A 24,577-nucleotide genomic window follows, 5' to 3' on the forward strand; every position below is an offset into this window, starting at 1 on the left:
ATGCTAGAGGAGCAGGTCCATGGCTCTGCACACTTGCGATCCAAACCACCTCCTCTCCATGTGACTCAGGTTAGACATGTGCGAGAACGGGATTTGCCAGGCTGGGGCACAAATGTGCAGAACTTGGAGGAATGGGAGGAGTTATCACAAGAACCAGATGATGCAGTGGATCAGGATTCTCACATTCTGTGTTTAAAGAAACTATCTTTGAATGCTGCAGAGCCTCAGAATGGTATCACAGAGGAAGCGCAAAAGCATGCCTCTCAGGAAGCAAATAGTATGGTCCCTGAGGAAGAAGTCAGCAATGCAGTAGAAGGTCTTTCTGGGCAGACAGAGGAGCATCCCAAAAATTTATCAAGGGGACATAGGTCTGATGAGGAGAAGCTTGAAGAGGATGAGCCAAAGTTAGAAGAGGAGGTAAGCCAGGAGGGAGGAGACTGGCAAAGGGCGATAAGCAGAAGTACAAGAAGAAAGCACGAGAAAAGAGCATCTCGGGCTGCTACAAGGAACCTTCCACTTTCAGGGCAGGATGTAGAAAGCATAGAGAGTGTTGAAAGGTCAAGGCCAGTTGTACAGTACCAGAGTACAGCTGAACCGGGGACTGATACATTTTGCGGGGATGAAAACAGTCTCTACCAAGACAATAGGCAATGTCATAGCTGTTTGAACTACAAAGGTGACAGTTCAGGGGTGACTATACATGATGAGATCAATGGTGCTGAAGAGTTACAAGATGAAATTAAAGTCAATGGTTGGTGTCCGAGTAATGCTGAAACTCAATGTGGAGAAGAACCTGCTTCCACTTATGGTACTGAAAGTGAGGACAGCTGGATGCTAAGACCTCTTTCGAATTCTAGTGTTGCATGCATCACATCAGACTTTCCAATGCAGAATGTGCTTCTTCAAATCGGTTTGAGGGTTATCTCACCAAATGGATTGCAGGTTCAGCAGCTTCATAGGTGTGTAACCTTCCTCCCCCCCTTCCCTTCTCCTGGTCTCTTAAAAAAAGAACTGACAGTACAAGTGCAAATTTTTTGAGGTATCAAAGAGTATACAATATGTACGGAAATAATCACGTGTACCATCATTCAAGACCATTAGTGTACTATTCAAGGTTATAACCAATTGCCTCTCATGCCTTTTGAACTGTTTCAAAGAAGTCCTAACCAGCTAGATCCTTACGACCAGGGACTTGCCAATTCCCCATCAGAGCAACGGGGGTGTCCCCTGGACCTCTGGATACACTGCTGTAGCCAGAGTAGCAAGCAGCGCAACTGAAACAGCGGCGTAACTACAAGGCTTGCTTCTGTATTAGCTTCCTAGACTGAACCAAGACGACCTCTGTGACTTTCAATTCATGTGGTCACTGAATGTCTTGTTATATCGTGTCTTAATGCATTTAGCCTTCCTATTTACATGTGTGCACAATCTTTGCTTTTTTAATGATCATGTTTAATTTGGACAGTCTTCATTGTTGTGTAACTGTAAGGTGTCACTAGTCTGTCATATCATATCACATGTGAATGATTGTACTTTGTCCCGTATGCACACAGATGGGTGCTTAAGTGCGAAGCCTGTAGGAACGTGACTTCAGAAGTTGGTCGAATCTTTTGTCCCAAGTGTGGTAATGGGGGCACTCTTTACAAAGTATCAATTACAATCGGGCCAAATGGTGTTGTTCACACAGGGACCAGAAGGCGCACAAACCTCCGTGGCACAAAGGTTCAGACCCTTCTTCATTTTTTGCTTTTGATGTCTGTTAATGGATAGCATTGGCATATGGCTTGCTTGTCATGTCTGGTTCATGAGAGGAAAGGCCTGGTTTTAATACATATTTATGGAAGGGGTTCTAGTGTTTCCACACAAGTTCAGAGGCTGGTATTCAATAGAGAATAGGAGTGTTGTGCTTTTTCATTTATCAAGCCACTGTGCTGAAGTGAAGGACTGGTTGATGTGTTTGCTTGCTATCATGTAGGCCTCCTTACTTCAAGGTGGCACCAAGCACAAGGAGTAACTTAATGACCCAGCATTGCAGGTAGGTATGCTGCCAAGGGTATCGACCCCTGCCAGCCTAGCAATTTTGTGGCTCCTTATTGCTAGTACGTTGAAGCTTCAGCCCATTTAAACTAGGCTTGAAAATTGGTCTCCTGCCTCTATTTTCATTCTCTGTAAAAATAATGCATCGTTTGGACTATATCTGTATCAGCTGCCACTGTTTGGAACTGGGTCTGCTGCTGTTTGGTGAGGGGCGGAGGGCTGGCAGGCTGGGGAAAGACTGCCTTGAAAATGTACTTTTTACTTCTTTACTGCTTGGCATGGTTAGCCTGTGGCCCTGCTGTCTGGTTGGCAGTAGACCAGTAAGTTTCTCATGGACCTGCCTTTTGATTTTGCCCATTGCCCGTAGTCATTTCCACATGTATCTCTCACTTGTGTGGGAGGGGTTTGGTGTGGGAGGTCCATTCGATTGCAAGAGACTAAACCATTTATCCCTTTTCACGCATATATAACCTGTCTGTGTCACACACAGAATCCTTAATCATACATTATTGAGTTAACTATGCAATTAATGTGGTGCATTAACTTGAGAGATATACCAGACACCCCATTGTGTCCCAAAACCCACTGAGGGCCCCCCATATTTCTGTGTACTTGATTATATTATGTAATTGAGATAAGCACAATTCAGATCCTTGACCTTGACCATGTATGTCTCCTCCCTTTCGTTGTTGACTCTGTCTTATGGTATCTGTACTAACCAATAACGAGTCTTGTTGGAACACTTGTCTGCCAGGAACTCTTTGGTATGCCATTTGTCCTGGAATTGTGTGTAGCTAGACCCTTGCCTTTGTTCTTTGCTGAAGGGGACCAGATTCAGGGCATCGTGGTTCTCGTAAACCCCCCATTCCCAAAGCTTGCACATCCATATCTTTTGGGTGTCCCACTTTTGAAAAACAAGGAGATGTCCAGGCTGGTGACATACCACCAGGTCATGAAGTTCTCAAAAGAGCACTCATGGTGCCTATGACAACTCTTTGATTTTACATTCTTTGATGGTGGTTCATACTCACTTATGGTATGGATGGACAATTTATTAAATGGGCACCTCGTATTTTAAGTTTTCGTACATATTATAAGATGGGCATCAAATTTTCTATGTGAAATAGATTACTCACGAGGGTGGACTCTTTGGATATTTTACACATAATTAGGGCAAGTGTTGTATTAGCTTACCAAGTGGCATAAGTAAGGTGTGGACACGGATCATTTATATACAATTTCGAGCGGAGCTCTCTGTAACATGCGGAAGCTTCGGGGGAGATCGGTAACTTCAATGCTCAGAAAAAAAGCACACTTGTTGTGGCGAAAATTAACGCACAAAGCTGAATATAGATGTGTAGAAAATAGAGAGAGAGAGAGGGAGAAGAGGACACAGTATTGGGCCCCGAATACCCTCTGTAGGCCCCCCACCACAAATGGTGTATATTGGGTCTCGAATACCCTCAGTAGGGCCCCCACCACGAATGATGTATTTGCTTTTATTAGAATGATGCAAAACACTGAAATAAAAGATTGACTGAACCTTCTTGGCTGAGATGGATCTCTGCCCTTGACCTTCAATCCTTCACCCCTTCTGCGTTAGCTTGTTCTTGGCTGTCCTAGCCCTTGGTTTAGCTTCAGCACTTGGTGATTGATGAGATGATTGAACTGATTTGAGCCTTGGGTATTTATACCCTCCAAGAAAGCTAGTCGGCTGGCTTTACAGTAGTTGGCTGTCCCAAAAAAGCTCCATGTCTGAAAATACAGCATAAAATGCTAATAAATGATGTGTATGACTACAATTAGGCCTAATTTGTTCTTGATGGTAATCTTATTCAGTGCCCTGTAATCAATGCACATCCGCCAAGAACCATCTTTCTTTTGTACTCAAAGCACTGGTGAACAATAGGGTGAAGAGCTTGGCTGAATCAACCCTTTGTCCAAGAGATCACGCACTTGGCTCATAATCTCTTCTTGTTGGGCTACACTCATTTCTTATTAGTGAGATTTTCCTGTTGAAAGTATCTACTACCGCTTTAACCTTTTGGCACCAAGGCATACCCAACAAAACATCACAACCCTCCAAAGGCATAATGAAGAAGTTATCCTCTTTGTTCGTGTAAGTCTGCACACTGAGACGCAGTTTCCCAATGATCGGTGTAACCTCAACCGAATTTCCAGGACAAGCCAAAGTAGCCTCATGTAACACACGCATCTCCTCTGGTTTGATGCCCAACTTTGTTGCAAGCTTAGGGGTGATGAAGTTTGCACGAGCCCCAGGAATCGAAAAAGATCAAAACCTCTTGATCTTGAAGTTGTTGAAGTTAGTATCTCATGTGGGAACGAGGCTGAGGTAAGGTTATGGATTATTAATTAATCTATCCTACTTGGGTCGGCCTATTTTCACTATGGGTATAAATACCCCATGCTATCCTTTGTATCCTCAACCTATTCATTTGCTAATTCAAAGTCAAGCATTGTTCGTATATTCCATCTCTCTGCGTCAACTTCTCTCTCTCTCACTGTGTGTATTGTTGCTACCGCTGCACCGACTTTGACATGGTATCAGAGCACTAGGCTCTCGGCCCTCGGAGCACACAAGACAGCAGCATTTTTCAGCAAGAAGAAAGCAGCGTTTTTAGCACAAGAGGATCTGCGTTTTCAGCCTCAGCAGTTAAAGGAGCAGACCAAGCAGCGAGCGCTTCCCTTTGGCAGCTGGCTGAAGGCGCAGCGTGTGAGGAGCCCTGAAGAGAAGGCGTCTGCGTTTCTTTACTGCAGGTGACTGTGTGGCAAAGCATTGAGAGGATAAAGCAATTGAGGGCGGCTGTTCCAAGCAAGACAAAGCATTCCACGGCTGGAGCAGAAACGATTGCGCAGGGCGGCGTTGATAGCAAAGAACAGCAAAGTTTTCTTTTTTAACATTCCATTTCATTAAAGTTTATTTTAAACTTCTTTGTTAGCCGTTGTTCCCCCACACATTTCTCTCAAGCTTTGTTCTCCGGTTTGTCGGCTTCAAGAAGGGTGTCCTTGGCATACGATTGCTTTGGACACAGGCGAGACAAGACCTGGTGATATTTCTTCATTGGCAGAGGGGGACTCCACTCTTTGGCTACTTCATCTAGAGGCTATGCGGGAGATGTCTATATTAGATACGACCCCTTCATGTTCTGTCAGAGAGGACAAGCTTGATGGTATGTACTTTGCGCATTGGAAATCTTCTTTGGAGCTTCGGAGCTGGAAGGATGGCTTCTGCGACATCTTGTTTGGGTTTGAGGATCTTCTAGTGCGACATGGGAATGCCTTATGGTGGTGTCAGTTTCAGCCTGCGGGACATGTCAAGTCTGATGGTGACTGGGACATACTGCATCTACGGGAATTGTGTGCCATTGGTGTTCATGCCTGGGATCTTAATAGTACAAGTTGGACTCATGCCTTAGCACAGGTGGCAACCTTGGCCACTGTGGCTTGGGAATCTGTTCCTTAGTACTTCAAAAGCATCTCCCTCACATGCTTCAGCCAGAGAGAAGCACGTGAGCGGGAGAGAGGGCTAATCGGAGCTCTCATCAGGTGCATTGGAACCGTGAGTCGGCATTCAAAGCACAGGCATCTGGCAAGGAACAAGCTTGATCATCTATGGACATGATGAGTTCATCGTTCATTGGTAGCGGATTATGGACGGGATGAGTTCCTAGTTCATTATGTAGCAGAATTTTGGGCGTCGTGTGTCGAGAGTTCAAGCATTCAGAGGATTTCTTGAACGTGATGTGTTCGCAGTTCAACGAATGGGGGATCATGGATGTGGAGTCGTCTGCAATTCATTATTCTATGTGGCAGTTGAAGCTCAAGATGGCATTTTCTTGTGGAGACAGGTTGTTTGGTGCATTATCCGAGGTGTATTCGGTATCGGCCGGTACTGAGGTGTCCATGGTTGCATCATCGACTTGGTTTCTTCATCTATGCCACTATGAGCTACAGAGAGGGTGTTGAAGTTAGTATCTCATGTGGGAACGAGGCTCGGGGCTCAGTAAAGGTTATGGATTATTAATTAATCTATCCTACTTGGGTCGGCCTATTTTCACTATGGGTATAAATACCCCATGCTATCCTTTGTATCCTCAACCTATTCATTTGCTAATTCAAAGTCAAGCATTGTTCGTATATTCCATCTCTCTGCGTCAACTTCTCTCTCTCTCACTGTGTGTATTGTTGCTACCGCTGCACCGACTTTGACAGAAGTCTTCCCCATGCTCTGCGTAACTCTGAAGATGCATCCCCTTGCTTCATCCCTATCAAGTCAGGTACTAGTCCAGCAGACGGTTTCTGTTTCTTTGCTTTAGGCTCTTCCTGTGAATCATTTGGGTTTTTAGGTGCTCTCTTCGGACACCTATAGTACCGATGCCTTGCTTCTCCACAAGAGAAACATTTGTTGCCAGCTATAAGCTCTTTCCTTTCTTCATCTGTCCTCTGAGGTAAGGGCTGAAATTTTCTCTTCTTGGATTGCCTCTTCTCTCGTGGTTCAGTGTTTTTAGTCTCTTTCGACTCCTTTGATGCTTTCTTGGAGAAGAGACGTTGATCCTTGAATCCTGACATTTGACTAGTAGGCATGGCATATCCAGTCTGAGCATTTTCTATCATCTGAGTCATATCAATGACCTTAGTTTTGATGCAATAATCTCGAAGCTCCTTGGGTAACCCATAGCAATAAGTCTCTATCTGCCCAACCAATGACACGAGCCTAAAGGATGTGACCGGTAGCAGAGCATCCCAAAATTTCTTGTTATATTCTTCCAGATTGTTACAATCTCTGGAATCTAATCGATGCAAAGATGTCATAACATCCACCTCAAAAGTCGGTGTCAACCATAAGGAAGAGAAGATTTGCTTGAACTCCACCTAAGTGCTAGGTGCTAGTCCTTGATGAAGAAGTGTCGACCACCATTGAAGAGCATTACTGTTTAGGAAAGAAGCTGCCTTTCGTACCTTAGATGCCTCTGTGAAGTTACCACCAGAAAACGCCGCATCAAACTGTTGAATGAAGGTGAGAGCCTTCAAACGATCCTTTGCACCACTAAAAGTATCAAACTTTATTGCAGCACCACCCTCTTTATAATCTTTTGGTTTCTCACCTTGAACAAGATTATCATAGGGATAATTGGAGAACGACGACTGCTGTGAATCGCCTGCGAGCCCCGCTTCTCCCCCCCCCCCCCCCCGCTGCTTCTCGCCTTCGCGCCCCCCTCTCCCCCCCGCCAGTCCGCCTGCATTGCGACTTCTCTCCTCCGCCTTCTGCCTCACGTCCTCCCCCGCCTTCACTCCCCCGCCTCCCTCCTCGTTTCCGCCTTCTTTCCCCCCGCCTTCTCTTCCTTCGCTACCTTCCACGCTGCCGGCCCAGCCATCCCGCCGCTTGCTTGCTTCCTTCCCCCGTCTTCTTTTCCTCCGCTTCTCTAACCCCCTTCGCCTCCTTCTCCCCCCGCCTCTCTTCTCTCCCCCGCCTCCCCTCCCCCCTCCGCCTTCTCTCTCCTCCCTTTCGTCTCCCCCCTCCGCCTTCTCTCTCCCCCCTCCGCCTTCTCTCTCCTCCCTTTCGTCTCCCCCCTCCGCCTTCTCTCTCCTCCCTTCCTTCTCCCCCTCCTCTCGCCCCTCCGCCGTCTCTCTCCTCCCTTCCGTCTCTCTTCCCTCCCCGCCATAGCCCCCCCCCCGGGCCCCGCTCCCGCTATCCTGTAGCCCTCCGCCTCCCCTTTTTTCCTCGCAGGGCTGTGTCCCTCCCGTTGGTGACCCCGGTTTCTGGCTTTTTCCCTTTGGAGGACTCCATGGAAGCCGCTCCGACTAACCCTGCCGATTCCGGTCTCCGTCTGGAGTTCACAGCTGAAGATCTTCAGTTGTTTGTTTCCACAGTTTCCGCTCTTGAGGCCTCCTCCTTGGTCTGCAAGATAGTGGGTAGCCGTCCGATGCAGAGAGAGCTTCGCGACCTTCTGCAAGGCAGCCTTGTTGGCGTGCCCGCCAAGATCGTCAGCGTAGATTTTTTGGGACGTGGCTACTACCAGGTGGATTTCGAGTCCCCACAGGCAGCTCAGATGGTGCTGGCTCGGAGCCCCATTGCCCTCCGCTCATCCCGGGCGTTCCTGGCGCGATGGACTCATGGTTTCGACCCCGCTTCTGACCCGCTAGCAGGCGCGACAGGTTTCCCCGTCACTATCTGCTTTCCTGGACTCCGTAGGGAGTACTTGCCCCTCTTGTCATCCATTGGCAAGGCGTTCGGGCAGGTGGTGGAGACGCCTCAGACAGCGGCTTCAGTGATTGCTCGGGCAGCAGGACTCCCGGCCATTCGGGTTGTGGTTCCGTCGCCGGAGTCACTCCCGAAGACGATCCTTCTCCCTTGTCTTTCTGGAGGTCATATGATACAGCGCGTGGAGTATTCGGGCCTCCCCGGCCAGTGTTACACATGTCGGGAGATGGGCCATCTCGCACGCGCCTGTCCCCGCAAGGGGACTCATCCTTCACGCTATGCCGCCTCTGGACCCCCTGCAGGAGTCCCGAGGGGTGGCCATCCACTTCAGAGACCGGACATCCCTGGCTCGCCACAGCAGGCGCCATCATCTGACGAGCAGGCCCCGGCGGAGGATGCCGCGCAGTCCCAGGAGGCTGGCGGATGGCAGGAGGTTCGCCGGCGGAAACGCCCGGCCCGCAGGGACCGTCGCAGACGCCAGCAGGCAGCACAGGCTGGCGGACAGGCGACTCCGGGTGGCGTACAGGCACCTACCCGCACTTATGCTCCTGTCAGGGTTAGGCGGCCAGCAGGTCCCACCCCGATGGACGAGGATTCAGACTCAGTGCCCATTGAGGCCGCTGGTGGAGCCTCCCACGTGGAGACCCCGCTCCCGCCTCCCCCCGCGGGGGGCCCCGCCCCCTCCTTGGAGCAGATTCCTGAGGATCCCGGGCCGCACTCTTCGCCCCCCGGCTCCCCTTCCCCCCACCCGGAGAGCACTCCTTCCACCCTCCCCTCTCCCCCCCCAGCCCCCCCCCTCCCTCCTCCCCCGGCAGCCCCCCCTGACACCTATCCTCTGGCAGATGCCTCTCCATCCTCTCCTCGCTCTCCCCCCTCCTCGCCGCGAGCCCCCATCCCTCCCTCGGCCTCTCCAGGATACTTCACCAGACCACCCACTGCCCCGGGGCAGCGCAGCTGGGTAGACCAGAGCTCAGTCCAGCGGCTGTTCCACCGCCACTCCGGGCCGGTGGAGATGGCGATCCTTGCTTCGCCCGCCACAGAGTTCTCTCCAGCCTCCCCTGGGGGGCCCCCGCGAGTGATGGGGCTACCAGTGGATTACGGTTTTTTCAGGTGCCTCCAGTTGGATGCTGGTCCTTTCGAGACACTGGTCGCGCCCTTGCGAGTTTGCGTGGTGTGCCATCCCTCTCGTTCTCCCTCTGTGGTGAGCAGCATGGTGGCTTTCTCCTTTCCTCTCAGTGTTGCCCCAGACACAGCTTGGGATTGCAACTCTGTAGAGGAAGTTTTGCGTGATCAGATACTGGAGTTTTCCCACCACTTCAGTGACTTGGGGCTCACGGACCTATTGCAGACCCGATTACACTCAGCCCGCATGAGCTTGTTTGGTATAGGAGACTGGCGGGCGGATCCGGTCCACACCTCAGTTGAGGCGGTGCTTCTAATTCTCTTGCATGCCGCCCCGAGGGTGCAGCCTACCTTTAGATACATATATGCTGAGGAGTGGTCTCACGCCTATGCCCTGGACAGGGCGAAGGTGGAGTGGGGCTGGACACAGAGACAGGTCACCCTCTTTTTGGAGAGACTCCGCACCCGGACAGACAGTGATTATTCTCCCTCCAAGCCGGCGCCCAAGACTCACAGAGTGGAGGGCAGATCATCCGGGCCGGCTGAGAGGGGTGAGCCAGTGGAGGCTGCTTCACTTGCCATAGCTCATCCATGAGGATCCTCTCATGGAACATCCAGGGTCTCGGTGGACATCGCTGCTACATTGGTCGGGGCAGACTTCGTCAGGAGATCCAGAGGGCTCTCGTTGGAGGACCCATAGATATCCTTTTCATCCAGGAGCACCACCTTTCTGCCGGGCGTACCCGCACCTGCGGGAAGATCTTGCCAGGCAGGAGTCACACTTTTTGGTCATCGGCATATGGCTCCCAGGGGAACCAGGGTGGAGTATGCATCTCAGTCAGCGAGCGGCTTCTATCCGAGGTTGTGGACTCTGGCATTCTGGTCCAGGGTCGTGCGCAGTGGATCATCCTTCGGGTTGGGGAAGACCGCATTGGCTTCCTCAACTTCTACGCCCCTAATGGGGCGACCGGGAGAGCCGAGTTCTGGAGCACCATTAGGCAGTCCCTCCCCTTGGCAGACCACTGGTGCCTCGGAGGGGATTGCAACATGCTGGAGGATGCAGACGACAGGATGGGGGGCAGCCAGGAGACCATTCATGGGCCGGAGCTCGCTGCCCGGGAGGAACTAGTGCTACAGGTGAGAGGCCAGGATCCGTGGACTCTCCCGGAGTTTGGCAGGTTGCAGGGGAGTCTATCTTTCTCGCGCTCGGATAGACGGGCCACAGGAGTTAACCTTTCCCGCATCGACAGGTTTTACATTGATGAGTGGGCCTGTGATAGAGGTGGCACAGTGGGCATACTTGCAGGCTCCTCGTTTTCAGACCACTTTCCAGTGCTTCTCCAGATCGAGGACCCCACGAGAGGAGAGCAGGGCCAGAGCGTCCGGATTCCAGATTGTCTCATAGAGGAGCCCGAGATTGCGATCAGAGTTGAGCAGGTCTGGCAGGAGCTGCAGTTCAGGAGAGGATCGGCAGCCAGCGATCTTGCCAGTGGCTTGCAGGAGATCAGCCAGATGCTCAGACAGGCTGCCTTGGACCGGCTGGAGGCCTTCAGAGAGCAGGAGCGGAGCCTACGGAGGAGTCTAGCGTCCCTCCAGAGACTCCAGGAGAGGGATCCTACGAGCCCTTGGATCTCAGAGCAGATGGAGTCAGCTCGCACTGAGATCAGATCCATCGAGGAGAGGAGGGTGGAGTTCCGATTCCATGCTCGGGCGTCCTTTTGGACACAGGCTGGAGACAGAGTGACTCGAGATTTCTTTGAGGCGACAGGGCCTCGCTTCAGACGAGAGGGTCTCAGGCGTCTTCGGCAGGCTGATGGCCAGGTTGTGGTGGATCCCCCCAGGGTTCGGGCTATAGCCACAGATTTTTACAGGGATCTTCTCTCTGCTGAGCCAGCAGATGACAGGGTGAGAGAGGCTCGAGAGGCAGTCTGGAGCTTCACGAGACCGGTTGTGCCGGCCCATTTGCAGCACTCCCTTCTCTCCCCCTTCTCGGATACGGAACTGGAGGAGGCTCTTCAGGCATTACCTCGGGGCAAATGCCCTGGAGAGGACGGTCTTTCGGTGGCTTTCTTCCAGAGCATAGTAACCTGGACCGGCAGAAACGGTCGGTTCGGACCGGGACGGAAACGGAGTTTCCGAGTTTCCGCGAGGTCGGAAACGGCAAGAAACGGAGTTTCTTTTGAATTTATTTTAGACATGTAAAAAACATGCATAGAGACATCCTATTAAATAAACTTATGTCAAGAGATGCAAAAAACATGCATAGAGACCTCAAACAAGACACATCAAAGACTCAAGTGGACATTAGAATCATAACACTTAACAGAATGTAGATAATGCCAAATGGACATGTATGATGTCGCGGCAAATTCATGTGAACCATAAAAAACTAAAGGCTGAAGGCCGAAGCATACATAGCAAGCTGCAAATTGTGATCATAATACATCATACATATCAGCAATGATCATCAAACTTGGGAGTCAGAGGTTCAAAAACTACAAAATAACCGACATGCCGGCTGTCCATAATCCCTAAGGATAAGAAGAACTAAACAAAAAACATGGAACATCAGTGAATCAGTGATCACTGCTGAGCCTCATCTGAAGCACCCGAGGAGTCTGAATCCTCCTGAGAGTCCTCATGGCTCTCGCGTGTGTCCTCACTGCAAGAAGATGAGTCCTCTCCAGTAGCCTCCTCTCTAGCAGCACTAGTACTAGCTGCAGCCGGCCTCCCTCTCCTACGACGACCACCACGTGTGTCGTGAACTGGTGTTGTGGCCTCCTCGTAAAGCAAAGTGTAAAGATCTCGGTCCTCTTGTAGAATTGTGGGAATATCCCGCACCTTCTCAATGTCAATCTTGTCGACATTCACTTGCATTGGCTCAGGACCCATAGCTGCCCGCTCAAGAAGCTTCAAGTTACAATTGCAGAAAACAAGACGCTCAAGTTGGGCTGTAGTCAACTTGTTCCTCCTCTTCGTATGGTAGAGCGCCCATGTGCTCCAATTTCTCTCACAAGTTCCAGAACTGCAATCTTGTGAGAGGACTCGAATGGCAAGACGTCTCTGTTCAAAGAGCAGATTTAGGATTAGTACATTATACAAATAAGGTGTCGCCGTTAAAGCTTAAGCGGAGGGACTTCTTACTCACCAACGTAGGCACACCATGTCCATATTTCTCCCACCATGAGACCGGCTGAAGCTGCGTTTCTCGAAGTTTTGCAGTAGGTCTTGTGAAGTAGCCAGTGTTGTTGCGGAAAGCAAGGAGATCATCCTCTAAGCATCGCAACATCTGCAAATTGCCACCACACCATTTCTCCACATAGGTTTGGAAGTCATCGTTTAGCTCCTCACACTCAAGCTGATCCTCGCTACGCCATAGAGGATGCAACACATGAGCCACAGCATGGATTGGTCTATGAAACCAAACCCAACGGTTTTGCCAAATCTGCTTGATCTCCGCGATTCTACAAGTTACAAGTAACAAACAAAACCAAAGAAAGACTTTAAAGTTATAACTTAGAAAAGAGCCAAGACAAAAAGGCAATTTGGCAAAGGCTCATGAGCCATGAGTCATGAGCGAAGAAGTACGTACCGCTCTACAGATAGGTAGGCATTGTTGTCTAGTGCCTTCCCGATCCTATCCATGTACTCATAAATGAGGCCTAGTGTACTCCCCTCCATGTCCGTGATGCGCAAGACCGTGTAGATGAGATTTAAGGTCTTCACTAATGCCTCTGCCTCTTCCCACCATGCTTCATTGAGGATCTTGCGTCTAAAATCCACAAACTTTGGGGTCATACTCTTACCCGACTGGATCCATGCATCACAACTAATAGTGCGAATCAGATTTGGCCGCACACGAAGAAGCCGCTCAAGCACTATGAACATGTATGCAAACCTCGTAGTGGATGGCTTGAGAAGCTCCAAGGTACTATTAGCCCTGTACATGCTCAAAACCTTTGGTCTTTGTGTCACAAATTTGACAATGCTCCTCGCAGTGGCAAAGATTTCACTGACCCAAAAAATTCTCCCCAAATCCTCAATCAATAAATCAAGACTATGGGAGGCACAAGGGGTCCACACAATTGTTGGGAATGCATCCTCCAACATACTCCCCATGGAGACACAATTGCTTCCATTATCCGTAATAACCTGCACAACATTTTGTGGGCCAATCTCCTCAATCACCTTCTTGATGTGTGTCCAAATAAAGAGACCTGTAACGGTGAGACCCGCAGCCGATGCATCAATGGCCTTGTAAAACATGGTGCCTTTGCAAGAGGAGATAAGCACATTATACACATTCCTCTTGCGTACATCTGACCATCCATCACATAAGATAGTGCAGCCATATTTCTTCCATGTTTCTTTCAAAAACTCAAGCTGGCCTTCTACGTTGAGTTTCTCCTTCTTTAATTCTCGTGTGCGGATTGTCTCAGCCGAGGGACCCTCCCACTCACAGCCAATGCGGCTAACGGCCCGCATGGTCTTCTTCCATTGTATGGTGCGAGCCACATTGAAAGAGATAGCACACCGTATAAACAAGCGCGTGACCTCCCTTGTTGCCTCCTTCATGGCTTGCTTTTGCAAGCCTGCTGTAATGCTTGCTCTTTGCAATGAACCCTTTGCAGGCACTTCCACACTAGGTAAAGGTGTCCTCTTTGCACTAGGGCCCTCACCCACACTCGAAGATACATCTGTCTGGCTCTCAACTCTAGTCCTCTTTGAAGAGGCCACTTGGCTCGAGGATGCTTCACCTGTTGCATGTGCTGCCATATGTTGCTCACCAACATCCAAACCAAGGCGTTGCTTTCTCCAACCCTCAAGTGATGCCAATACATCGGGCGGCACATTTTGACATAAAGCGACATCTCTGCCTGGGACATGCCCCAAATGGTCTTTTACTCGGGTCACTGAACCTGTTTTTTCATATCCACAAAAATTACATTTCCACTTGCGGGAACCCCCACCTCCGACATATCCATCCCCTTTTGTTGCATACTGCCAATAGGGATCTGCTTGGAGGCTTGGAAGTTGGGCCTTGAAGCCTTGAAGAATGGGCAGCCACCTGTGAGATTGGAGAGCACTGGAGCAAGCTGCCTGCAGAGTACAGGCCTTGGAGCCTTGTGGGGGGCACTGGGGGCAAAGGCTTGAGCCTTAGGGCCTTGGCCTTGAGCCTTGGCCCTTTGTGGTGAAAAGGCGCAAGGTTCGAAGAAGCGCAGCGCTGCAGGAAAGGAGAGCGAAAATGAAAAAACGCACGCGGCCCCCCCCCGTCAAAACCTGAAAAAAAAAATACGCGGAAACGGCGTTTCCGCCGGCCTGCCGTTTCCGGAAACGCCCGAACCGTTTCCTGGGGGCGGAAACGCCGTTTCGTGCTACTATGTTCCAGAGGTACTGGGGCCTCTTACATAGGGGCTTCAGAGTGGCATTCCAGGAGATTATGGAGTCAGGAGTCATGCCGGACAGCATGGCAGAGGGGTTGATCCACTTGATCCCCAAGGAGGGAGGAGACAGACTGGAGATTAGACAGTGGCGACCGATCACCTTGCTAGGCACGGCCTACAAGGTCCTAGCTAAGGCGATCAGCAGGCGGCTTCAGCCTCACCTTCCGGACATCATCCAGTCCACGCAGACAGGCTTCATCCAGGATAGGAGCATTCTGGATAACATTTTCTCTTTCTGGGAGGCTACGGCTCTGGCTAGATTTCGACAGGAGGATCTGGCAGTGCTCCTTCTCGACTTCGAGAAGGCATATGATCGGGTGGACTGGGCCTTCTTGGAAGGCACTATGGTGAGGATGGGCTTCCCCCCTCAGTGGATCCGTGGGGTCTCTGCACTCTACACATCGGCTCATAGCCAGGTGCTGATACAGGGCGTGCGCGGAGAGAGGTTCCAGCTCTCGCGCTCGGTGCGGCAGGGGTGCCCCTTGGCGCCCTTTCTTTTTCTTTTTGTGGCGGAGGCCATGAGCACTTTTTTGACGACACAGGATACAGGTTTGCGGGGCCTCCAGCTTCCCATCCGCACCTCGGAGGAGCTCCTAGACTCGGAGTTCGCGGATGACACTGCTGTCTATCTTCAGGGGGGTGAGGAGAACCTCCGCCGCTTCGCCTTAGCCATGGACAGGTTTTGCAGAGCTTCGGGCGCTTTGATCAACTGGCACAAGTCGTGTGGGTTGTGGGTCAGCTCTATGCCCCCCCCGACTTGGAGGCCAGTTGACGGTTTTCAGTGGCTGCCCCCCGGCACTACAGTGCGTTATTTGGGATGTTATGTGGGCATTGACATATCTCCGGAGCAGCAGATAGCCCCCCTTCTTCTGAGCATTCGGAAGAAGCTTCTGTATTGGAGTACCGCTCGTTTATCTCTGGCTGGCCGAGTAGTTGTGGCCAACCAGGTTCTGCTCGCTACTATGTGGTACATCACTTCTTGCTGGGCCTTCTCTCGGGCGTGCATTGGCCAGGTGCAGAGGCTCATCAGGAACTTTCTTTGGTCCGGTGGCGACGGGCGGCCCGCCAGGGCCAAGGTGGCATGGGCGGTGATCACTCAGCCGAGGGAGAGAGGCGGCCTGGGCATTGTTGATCCTATTTGCCAAAGCCGAGCATTGCTTGGCAAGCTGGTAGTTGGTGGCCTCCTGCCAGGCGCTGAGCCGTGGAAGGAGTTTCTTGTTTCCAGGATGCTCAGCCGCACCCCTTCTCTTAGCGGCCCTTGGACCCCCAGCATCAGGTGGATCTTTACAGAGCAGCGATCCAGAGGAGTGGGCCTAGGCTTCGAGGAGCGTTTTGCAGCTAGCCTTCTGAGGGCCTGGTCGCATCTGAGGCCGTCACTCTTCCAGACTCCCCCGGGCACCGATGAGGAGCGCCTGAGGCAGCCTTTGATCTGGAACCCCTTGATTCGTCTCCCCAGTGGCCATATGGTTGGATCGCGGTCTCACGTGTCGTGGGGCCCGCTGAGCTCTGGCCCAGCCCAGTCCCTAGACGACTGGATAGGTTTTCAGCAGCTGCCTCTAGAGGCTCAGGAGAGGAGACTCAGTGGGATGAGGGGCAGAGAGTTGATGAGACAGGACATTGAGGCGGCCATCCCACGGGAGTGGCGGACCCCAGTACAGGACCCTCCACCTCCACAGTGGATGGGTGTCTTTACTCGGCATGAGATCCTTCTAGTGGTCTGCGGCACAGCCGAGAGAGTCGCCCCACTCACTTTCGAGGTGGGAGAGGGTGGCCAGCTTCAGAGGACACGACTAGATTTGGATGGGTTCCAGGGATGTATTCTTCAGAGGGTGCGGGTGGTCGGCTTTCATCAGAGACAGTGGCATGTAGACCCCTCACCGGCCTCGATAGGGGAGGACTGTTCTTGGAGATTATGGGCTTGGGACAGCAGGCCTCTTATTCGCCTTCAGTGGGATCCAGGTGAGTGGTTTTGGCGAGATCCCTACTTGGCCCCTTCCAGCCCAGGCATTCCCTTTTTTCAGTACACAGCGAGGCTGGGGCGGCGGATTCAGAGACACAGGATAGCGAGCACCCCGGCGGCGGCCGAGCATTGGCGGCGACAGGGGCTCTCCCCTGCCTTTCTTAGGGACTTCTGGCAGCGCCTTTGGACCAGCTTTCGGCCCCGGAAGGTGACGCTGTTTCTCTGGCTCACAGCGCATAAAGGACTGGCTGTGGGGGCTTGGCTAGCTTTCGGCAGTCACCCAGGGTCCTGCCCTCGGTGCGGCCATGCACAGGAGTCGCAGCGGCACTGCTTATGGGATTGCCCACAGGCACAGCAGGTCTGGCAGCGCGCTCTCAGGATGGTTTTTGCAGGCTCACCAGGTGAGATGCTGGTGACGTGGGGTGCGGTGGCTTGGGCCACGGACAGCGGCCCGGCCCTTGGATATGAGGACGTCCCTGGCAGTGCGACCATCCAGGTCTCTGACAGGGTGATGGTGGTGGTTCCGACGCCAGATTTCTCTTCGGCAGCCCCTCAGGAGGGGGTCGGGCACAGATGGGAGTTGATCAGCAGCATGACGGCTTGGCACATTTGGAGAGCCCGATGCAGGGAGGCCATTGACCGCCAGGCGACTCCACCGGCGGAGGTCATACAGGCCCTTTGGGTGGACATCATTCATACCTTGAGAGGACACTGGGGGAAACTCCAGGGCGACTCGGACCGCATGAGAGGGCGCCGCAAGGCTTTCCTCCGCACTTGGCAGCCTGGCCCTTTCCTCACCGCGAGGGGCGAGGATGTCACTTGGCACTACAGGCCTCCAGTTTGGCTTTTCTCACCTCCCACATGTATTATTAGGTAGCCCCCCCCAGAGAGCGGCCAGCCACGGGGGTGGAGCTCAGGAGTTCACTGTGTTTTTATCCCTCCTTGCGAGGTGAGCTTTGTAGCCTTATGGCGTTTTCTCATTAACTAATAGAAGGATCTTTTTTCCGGAAAAAAAAAAAAAAGATTATCATAGGGATGTGGTTTAAGAAAAGAATTGCCCACGGCATTGGATCCCATGCCCATCATACCACCTCCCATACCAGGCATACCAAAAGCACTTCCACCACCACCATGCATACCTCCTGGCATACCTCCATACATACCTCCATGCATACCTGGTTGCATATTGAAACCGATCCCGTCAAGGGGGAAGACTCCGTTGGACACCCACACGCTTAATAGCACAACTTTAAAACCACAAATTTGAAATGGACAACTTAATACAACTTGAAATTGAAATGAAATGGAAAGATGGACACCAGCACTAGGGCCGGAACGGGCCGACCTCCCCCTCAATATATGATATATTTATTGGGAGTATTTAACAAATACAATGCTCCATGGGTTCCAAGAACCAGATGATGTCCATGTACATATGAAAAGAGTACCAAACAAATATACTCGAAGTCGACGTTTGAAGTAGATACTTGAAGCAGAACGACCACTAGCGTGGTCCAGTCTCTACGGTCCTGTGCTTTCACTGGACTTCGCGGAGAGTGCCTCACTGGTGTTCCGAGACCACGCACAAACAGGCGCTCTCGTACTAACGCCTGGCTCTCCCGATCTCAGCACCTTTGGACCGAGGTTCTCCAATAGAGCTTGGACTACCCGGCACCGAACGGGTGTTGGCTAGGGGTCGCCTTCAGCCTCTGGAGGTACAGCCGCCTGTAGAAGAACATGCGCAGCCAGCAGTGGCATAAACAGCAGTCAGTAGAAAAGCATGCGCAGCCAGCAGTAGCTTAAACAGTCGCCAGTGGAAAAGCATGCGCAGCCACTCTAGCCTGTGGAGTCGCCAGCAATGATGGAGAAGGAAGCATGCGCAACCGGCTGAGCCGCCTGGGAGCAGAAGCGTAGGAGATGGTCGCCGATTCTTGATCTTCACGAACATGGTGGAAGTGGGTAGCCAGGTTGTTCTACGCTGAAGGTGAAAGCCCTTTTTTATAAAAATTAAGGTGGAGTTAACACTATAGTGATTTCCACGCTTGCATGTGGGTGACGAGTGTGGGTAGGTGACCATGCCCACCCCCACACTCACTTAAGTGGGGCTCCCCACCTTGGCCCCTAAGTGGGTGCCCACTTTTAAATGAATGTGAACATTTAACCTTATAAAACAAAAGGTTAGAAATAAAATATTAAAACAACATGTGCGATATACTTACCACCTGTTCACATGCACGAAAACTCGTCAAAAAACAGAGCAGACTTCACGACTCACTGGGAGTCGTCCCCGCTCAGTAAGTAACACGTCAAGCAGGCAAACACAAAAATACATGTCATGCGAAAACAGTTTCAAACATGCAAATCATGTGTGCATGTGCAAATAGTAACATGGACATATCTCCCGTTGATGGAGCAAGTACAAAATATCTGTTGGCACAAAACTCGCACGACGTAAAACATAAAAACCTGGTCTTCCTATGGAGTGTCAGTCTCATAGGTAAGACACAGTTCCAGGCACGAGTTTCCCTATGGTGTGACAGTCCCATAGGCAAAACACGGCACGAAAACTGGCACGAAAACTGGCGTGACAATCCCATGGGTCGAACACAGTCCAGGTCATACACGGGTGGCACCAGTCTGATTCCCGTCCATACGACACCATCCTGCTAACACACGGGTGGCACTAGTCTGGCTCCCGTCCATGTCAGTAAAATACTGGCCTCTTCACATGAGACACCGGCCTGGCCTCAAGTGAACGAGACGCAAAAACTGGAGATGGACCAAATAGTCGGCCAATTGGTGACATCCCCCCAGGCTTCTAAAGAGTTGACCTCAACTGAAAAGCCTCAAGATATGCCTGCAACAATTGTGGATAATCAACAAAATAGTCCTGATTTACCCACTTGGCATCAATAGGCAAATAATTCCTAAACTTCACAAGGTATCTCTTGGAAAGCTTTCGTGCAGGTAGCTTTCGCTCCTTGTGAAAAACAATTTGTTCTGGCTGGAGGATCTCCTCAAGCTCTTCAATCTCTGGTGGATCTTCTGTGACAGGCTCATCAGGATCTGGCCCCGCATATTTCCGAAATAGACTCACATGAAAAGCATTGTGAATCTTCCAATGACTAGGTAAAACAAGCCTGTAGGACACTTCATTGATCTTGTGAATCACCTTGAAGGGTCCATAATAGCGAGGAGAAAGCTTAGGATATGATCCTTCTCGTCCTGGCCTCTTCCGAAGCCTAGCCTTCTCAAATTTCAGCAATACCCAATCACCTTCTTTGACTTGCATGTCCCATCTATGCTTGTCAGCAGCCATTTTATGCTTATCCTGAGATCTTGCAATGGCTGTCCGCACTTGACCAAAGGCAACATCCAAGTCACGAACATATTCATCAGCTGGAAATATCTCATCCTTAGTACGAAGGATGGGTGGCAATACCACTCTGCCATAGATAATCTCGAACGGAGCCTTTCCTGTGGAAGCATGGATCGTATTGTTGTAGGCAAACTCAACAAGTGGAAGATACTTCTCCCATGCACTCTTTTGATCTGCCACATAACACTTCAATAAATCCAACATGGCTGAATTTGCAGCTTCACTTTGGCCATCCGTTTGGGGATGATAAGCTGATGAAAACTCAAGTTTAGTACCCATATTATCAAACAAAGCCCTCCAAAAGAGGCTTGTAGTCCTGGGATCTCTATCCCCAACAATGGATTTAGGCATACCATGATGCTTGAAAATATTAGCAAGAAAAAGCTTTACCATATAATCAGCTTTGATGGTTTTCTTGACGGGCAAGAAATGAGCTTGCTTGCTAAACCTGTCCACAATGGTCCAAATAGCATCATTCCCATGCTGGGATCTAGGCAAATCCATAATAAAATCCATAGTAATACTTTCCCAAGGTTGCGAGGGAATAGGCAATGGCTGAAGCAAACCTGGAGGTTTTTGCCTATCAAATTTCACCTTTTGGCAAGTAATACATGCACGCACATAAGCCTCAATGTCTTTACGCATGCTTGGCCAAAAGAAATCTCTCTGAATCATGCGAGTAGTGGGCATAATACCTCTATGACCAGCATATGGTGGAGCGTGACATTCGTCCATAACCTTTGGACGCAAATCCTTCACCACACATAGGCAATTATCCTTCATAAGATAACCGTTGTTGATAGCATAAGAGGTATGTGAATGACCAGCCATCAAATCAGTCTATATATGGCAAAAATCAACATCCAGATGATACAAATGTCTCATAGCAGATAAGTCTCCATGAGAGGCCATTGAGACTGCAGCTACATAAGGCCTCCTGGATAATGCATCGGCCACCACATTTTTCTTTCCTGGAGTATGCACAATCTGAAAATGAAACATGGAAAGAAAATTTGCCATTCTCATCTGCATCTCTGAAAGCTTTGTTTGAGATAGAAAGTATCTCAAGCTTTGATGATCTGTCTTGACTACAAATTCAGCCCCAAGAAGATAATGTTTCCATATCTTTAAGGCGTGAATTACAGCCAAGAGCTCTTTCTCATAGATATCCATATGAAGCTCGGCATCATGCAAACGACGGCTGTCGTATGCAACTGCATGCCTTTCTTGATTTAGGACAGCTCCAATACAATCACCACAAGCATCACACTCAACCACGAATGACTTGTGCAAGTCAGGAACAATCAATACTGGACCACATATGATAGCATGCTTGAGCTGCAAGAAAGCATCCTGTTTCTTTGAAGTCCATTTGAAAGCAGTTTTCTTCTTTGTGAGATCATGTAGAGGAGTGGCAATCATAGCAAAATGTCTTATGAAACGCCTGTAATACGAACATAATCCCAGAAAACTACGTACTTGATGTACGTTTTGCAATTCGGGCCAATATCTTTGCAAGATCCATTGTAACTCCATCTTTGGATACAATATGACCCAAATAATGAATTTTTGAAAGGAAGAACTCACTTTTCTTGGCATTAACGAAAAGTTTATGCTTCTGCAACTCTTCGAACACTGTGACCAAATGAGTTCTGTGTTCTTGCTCATTCTTGGAGAAAACCAAGATATCATCAAAGAAGACTCCTGTGAACTTGCGATGGGGTCGGAATATCCTATCCATCATACGATTAAAAGTAGCAGGAGCATTGGTAAGACCAAAAGGCATTACCAAAAATTCATATAGTCTGAAGGCTGTCCTAAATGCAGTCTTTATGGACATCTTGTGGCACCACGCGTATCTGGTGATAACCACTCTTCAAGTCAAGTCTGCTAAAGCAAGCTGAGCCATCAAGCTTATCCAAGATATCATCAATTCGCGAATTGGGAATCTGTTCTTGATGGTAAGCTTGTTCAAAGCTCTATAGTCCACACACATACGGAATGATCCGTCCTTCTTTTGAACAAGAAGTACAGGAGAGCAGTAAGGTGAGGAACTGGGCTGAACCAAACCTTTCTCTAAAAGCTCATTTACCTGCTTCATGATTTCTTCTTGTTGTGCAGCACTCACTCGGTATGCGGGTTTGTTGGGTGGAGAACTACGTGGCACAAGATCTATACGATGATCTTCGGGCCTTTGGGGAGGTAATTCACCTGGCAACGAGTCAGCAAAAGAGTCGTTGAATGCATTAAGAAAATTCAGCCTATCATTAGACATAGCATCCACATTTTGATGATTTGGCACAAGGCTATCACGAACAAAAACCAAGTACGTTGAAAGACTCTTTTTCATTGCTTTATTAATTTGGATGTGTGATACAAGTGGAATGGAATCCCCTTCTTTGCCAGCATCAATAAAATGCATGCGGCCTTTATGCATAAAAGAAATCATATTAGACTTGTAGTCTTTGCGGGGATCAAGCCTATGGTGCCACGGCTTGCCCAACAATACATCACATCCATTCAGTGGAGCAACTAGGAAATGCTCATTATCAAGGTAGCCTTGGATATGGATGCGCAACTTCCCTATCAATGGGGTAACTAGCACCTCTTTACCAATAAATGCAGCTTCGGCTTCAATCTGAGGTCCCATGTTCTCAACCTCAATACCCAATGCAGCTGCCATTTGCGTAGAGATGAAGTTATCGGTTGCCCAGTCATCAAACATGAATAGTGCGGGCTGATCCTTGATTTGCCTCCAAGCCTTGCAAACCATTCGCTCTTTTGCATCATGACTTGTATTTCCTTGCACATCAGGAACTGCATGTACATTAGCCTTGGTCTGCTTGTCCTCGTGCTTTGGTTTGCGATCTGGGCATTGTCGAAACATGTGGTCTTTGCTACCACAAGAAAAGCATTTTCCATCCTTGGCATATTGCTCTCTTTGCTCCGGGGTTAAGCCGAATTTGTTCTTCCTTGGGCCCTGATCTTTAGATGTTTTATTTTCAGCTTTACCACCCTTGTAGGGCTCCCGGAAGTTCTTTTTAGGTGGCTATCCACCCTTTTGCAGATTTGGGACAGCTTTGTCTTTCCCCTTTGAACCTCCTTAATCCTGCTTAATCTTGAGCACCAATTGCTCCGTAGCAAGTGCAGAAGCTGTGAGCTGTTGCAACGTATGTTTCGGGTGCAATTCAATGCTCGATCGATATGCTGGTTGCAGTCCAAAACGAAACTTCCTCTTTCTTTCATCCTCAGTGATTTGCATGAAGGGAGTTACTTCCAGCAACACTTTCCAAAACTTGTTAACATACTGTTGCACGCTTTCATTATCTCTTTGTTCCAGCCTGTCCCACTTTTGAGTGAGAGTTTGCTCCGCATTTGGTGGCTAAAACTGAGCATAGAATCTGTCTTTAAATTCCTTCCAAGTGGAAATGGGATCCTTGGTGATCTTTTCAGTGATCCACCAATGAGCAGCAGTCCCTTTCAAAAACATGCTAGCATGGCGTACTTTTGACTTTTCAGTAAAGTCCTCATCGCTAAAAGCAATGTCGAACTGTGCCATAAATGCTGACACTTTAGAAGCATCATGTTCACCATGAAAGACATCAAATTTAACAGATTTGTCACCCGCTTTGAATTCCTTGAGCTTTCTGGCATGAGGCTCATGGTCTTCTCTTTTTCTTTTCCCCTTGTCCAACGGGGTAGCCCTATCTGCATGGGCTCCATGGGCCGTCATAGAAGTTTCATGAGGCACGGTGGCATGTGCTCCACGAACTTGAAACTCAGATGCATGTGACTTACCTGCATATGGCAATGTCTCTCCATGAGACAACTCAGAAGGCAAAATTTTTCTGGAAGCAGACCTGTCACCCTTACCATGAGATACATGTCTTGCATGCATGTAACTTTCATGCCCTCCATGAGCACTGGAGTCTGGCATACATATATCTGTCAGGCTTAGTGCCTTGTGGAGAAGATGCATGTCGAGAGGTGACTGTCACCTCTTCCTTTTGCATTAAAGATTTCAGCCTTTGAGATGTGGGATCTCCATGCTTTAAACGAGGTGGATTTTTGAATTTCAGCTCTCCGTCATCCCCCTCTTTAATATCACCTTTGCGGAGAAGGTAGGCAAGTGTCAACTCCCTTGCTTTCTTGCCCACTTCCCGTGCCATTGATTCAAAAGTTACATCTACCATTGCATCAGCCTTCCTGGCTTCAATAGCACTTTGTACATGGGGATCTTCATGCAAAAACTTTAACTCTTGCTCTTGAGCCTGCAAAAGTTTTCTCATATGTTCCATTTCAGCCCTCATAGCATTAGGCTCTTGTTCAAGCATAACTGTCTTTCCTGGAGACAGTTGACCCTTTGATTCACTATCATTAACCCTTTCAAGGGGCTTGTGTCTTCCTTACAG

At 49.7% G+C, this 24,577-nt stretch overlaps 2 protein-coding genes across 2 annotated transcripts in view; one reads left to right on the forward strand and one right to left on the reverse strand.

Moving 5' to 3' along the window:
* Positions 1-24,577, forward strand: part of LOC147624969 (RNA-binding NOB1-like protein) — a 38,065-nt gene that overhangs the window by 652 nt on the left and 12,836 nt on the right. The window contains exons 2-3 of the mRNA XM_086818196.1: positions 1-959; positions 1,554-1,722. The exon at positions 1-959 is cut by the window's left edge and continues 77 nt beyond it. Of these exons, the coding sequence (XP_086674322.1) occupies positions 1-959; positions 1,554-1,722 (1,128 nt within the window). The remainder of the gene's footprint in view (positions 960-1,553; positions 1,723-24,577) is intronic.
* Positions 11,516-12,671, reverse strand: LOC147624970 (uncharacterized). The gene is made up of 2 exons (XM_086818195.1): positions 12,531-12,671; positions 11,516-12,445 (listed from the first exon to the last, which is right to left on the reverse strand). The coding sequence occupies exons 1-2, from the start codon at positions 12,669-12,671 to the stop codon at positions 11,966-11,968; spliced, it is 621 nt and encodes a 206-aa protein (XP_086674321.1). The 3' UTR covers positions 11,516-11,965.

Source organism: Cibotium barometz, chromosome 24, assembly GCF_041138505.1.
Source record: "Cibotium barometz isolate CiBa-2024 chromosome 24, ASM4113850v1, whole genome shotgun sequence".
NCBI lineage: Eukaryota > Viridiplantae > Streptophyta > Polypodiopsida > Cyatheales > Cibotiaceae > Cibotium > Cibotium barometz.

Coding starts and splice junctions, on each gene's coding strand:
- LOC147624970 (XM_086818195.1), bottom strand. CDS start 12,671: ATGTTGCGATGCTTAGAGGATGATCTCCTTGCTTTCCGCAACAACACT. Junction 12,446..12,530: donor GACATGGTGTGCCTACGTTG/GTGAGTAAGAAG, acceptor CTCTTTGAACAG/AGACGTCTTGCCATTCGAGT.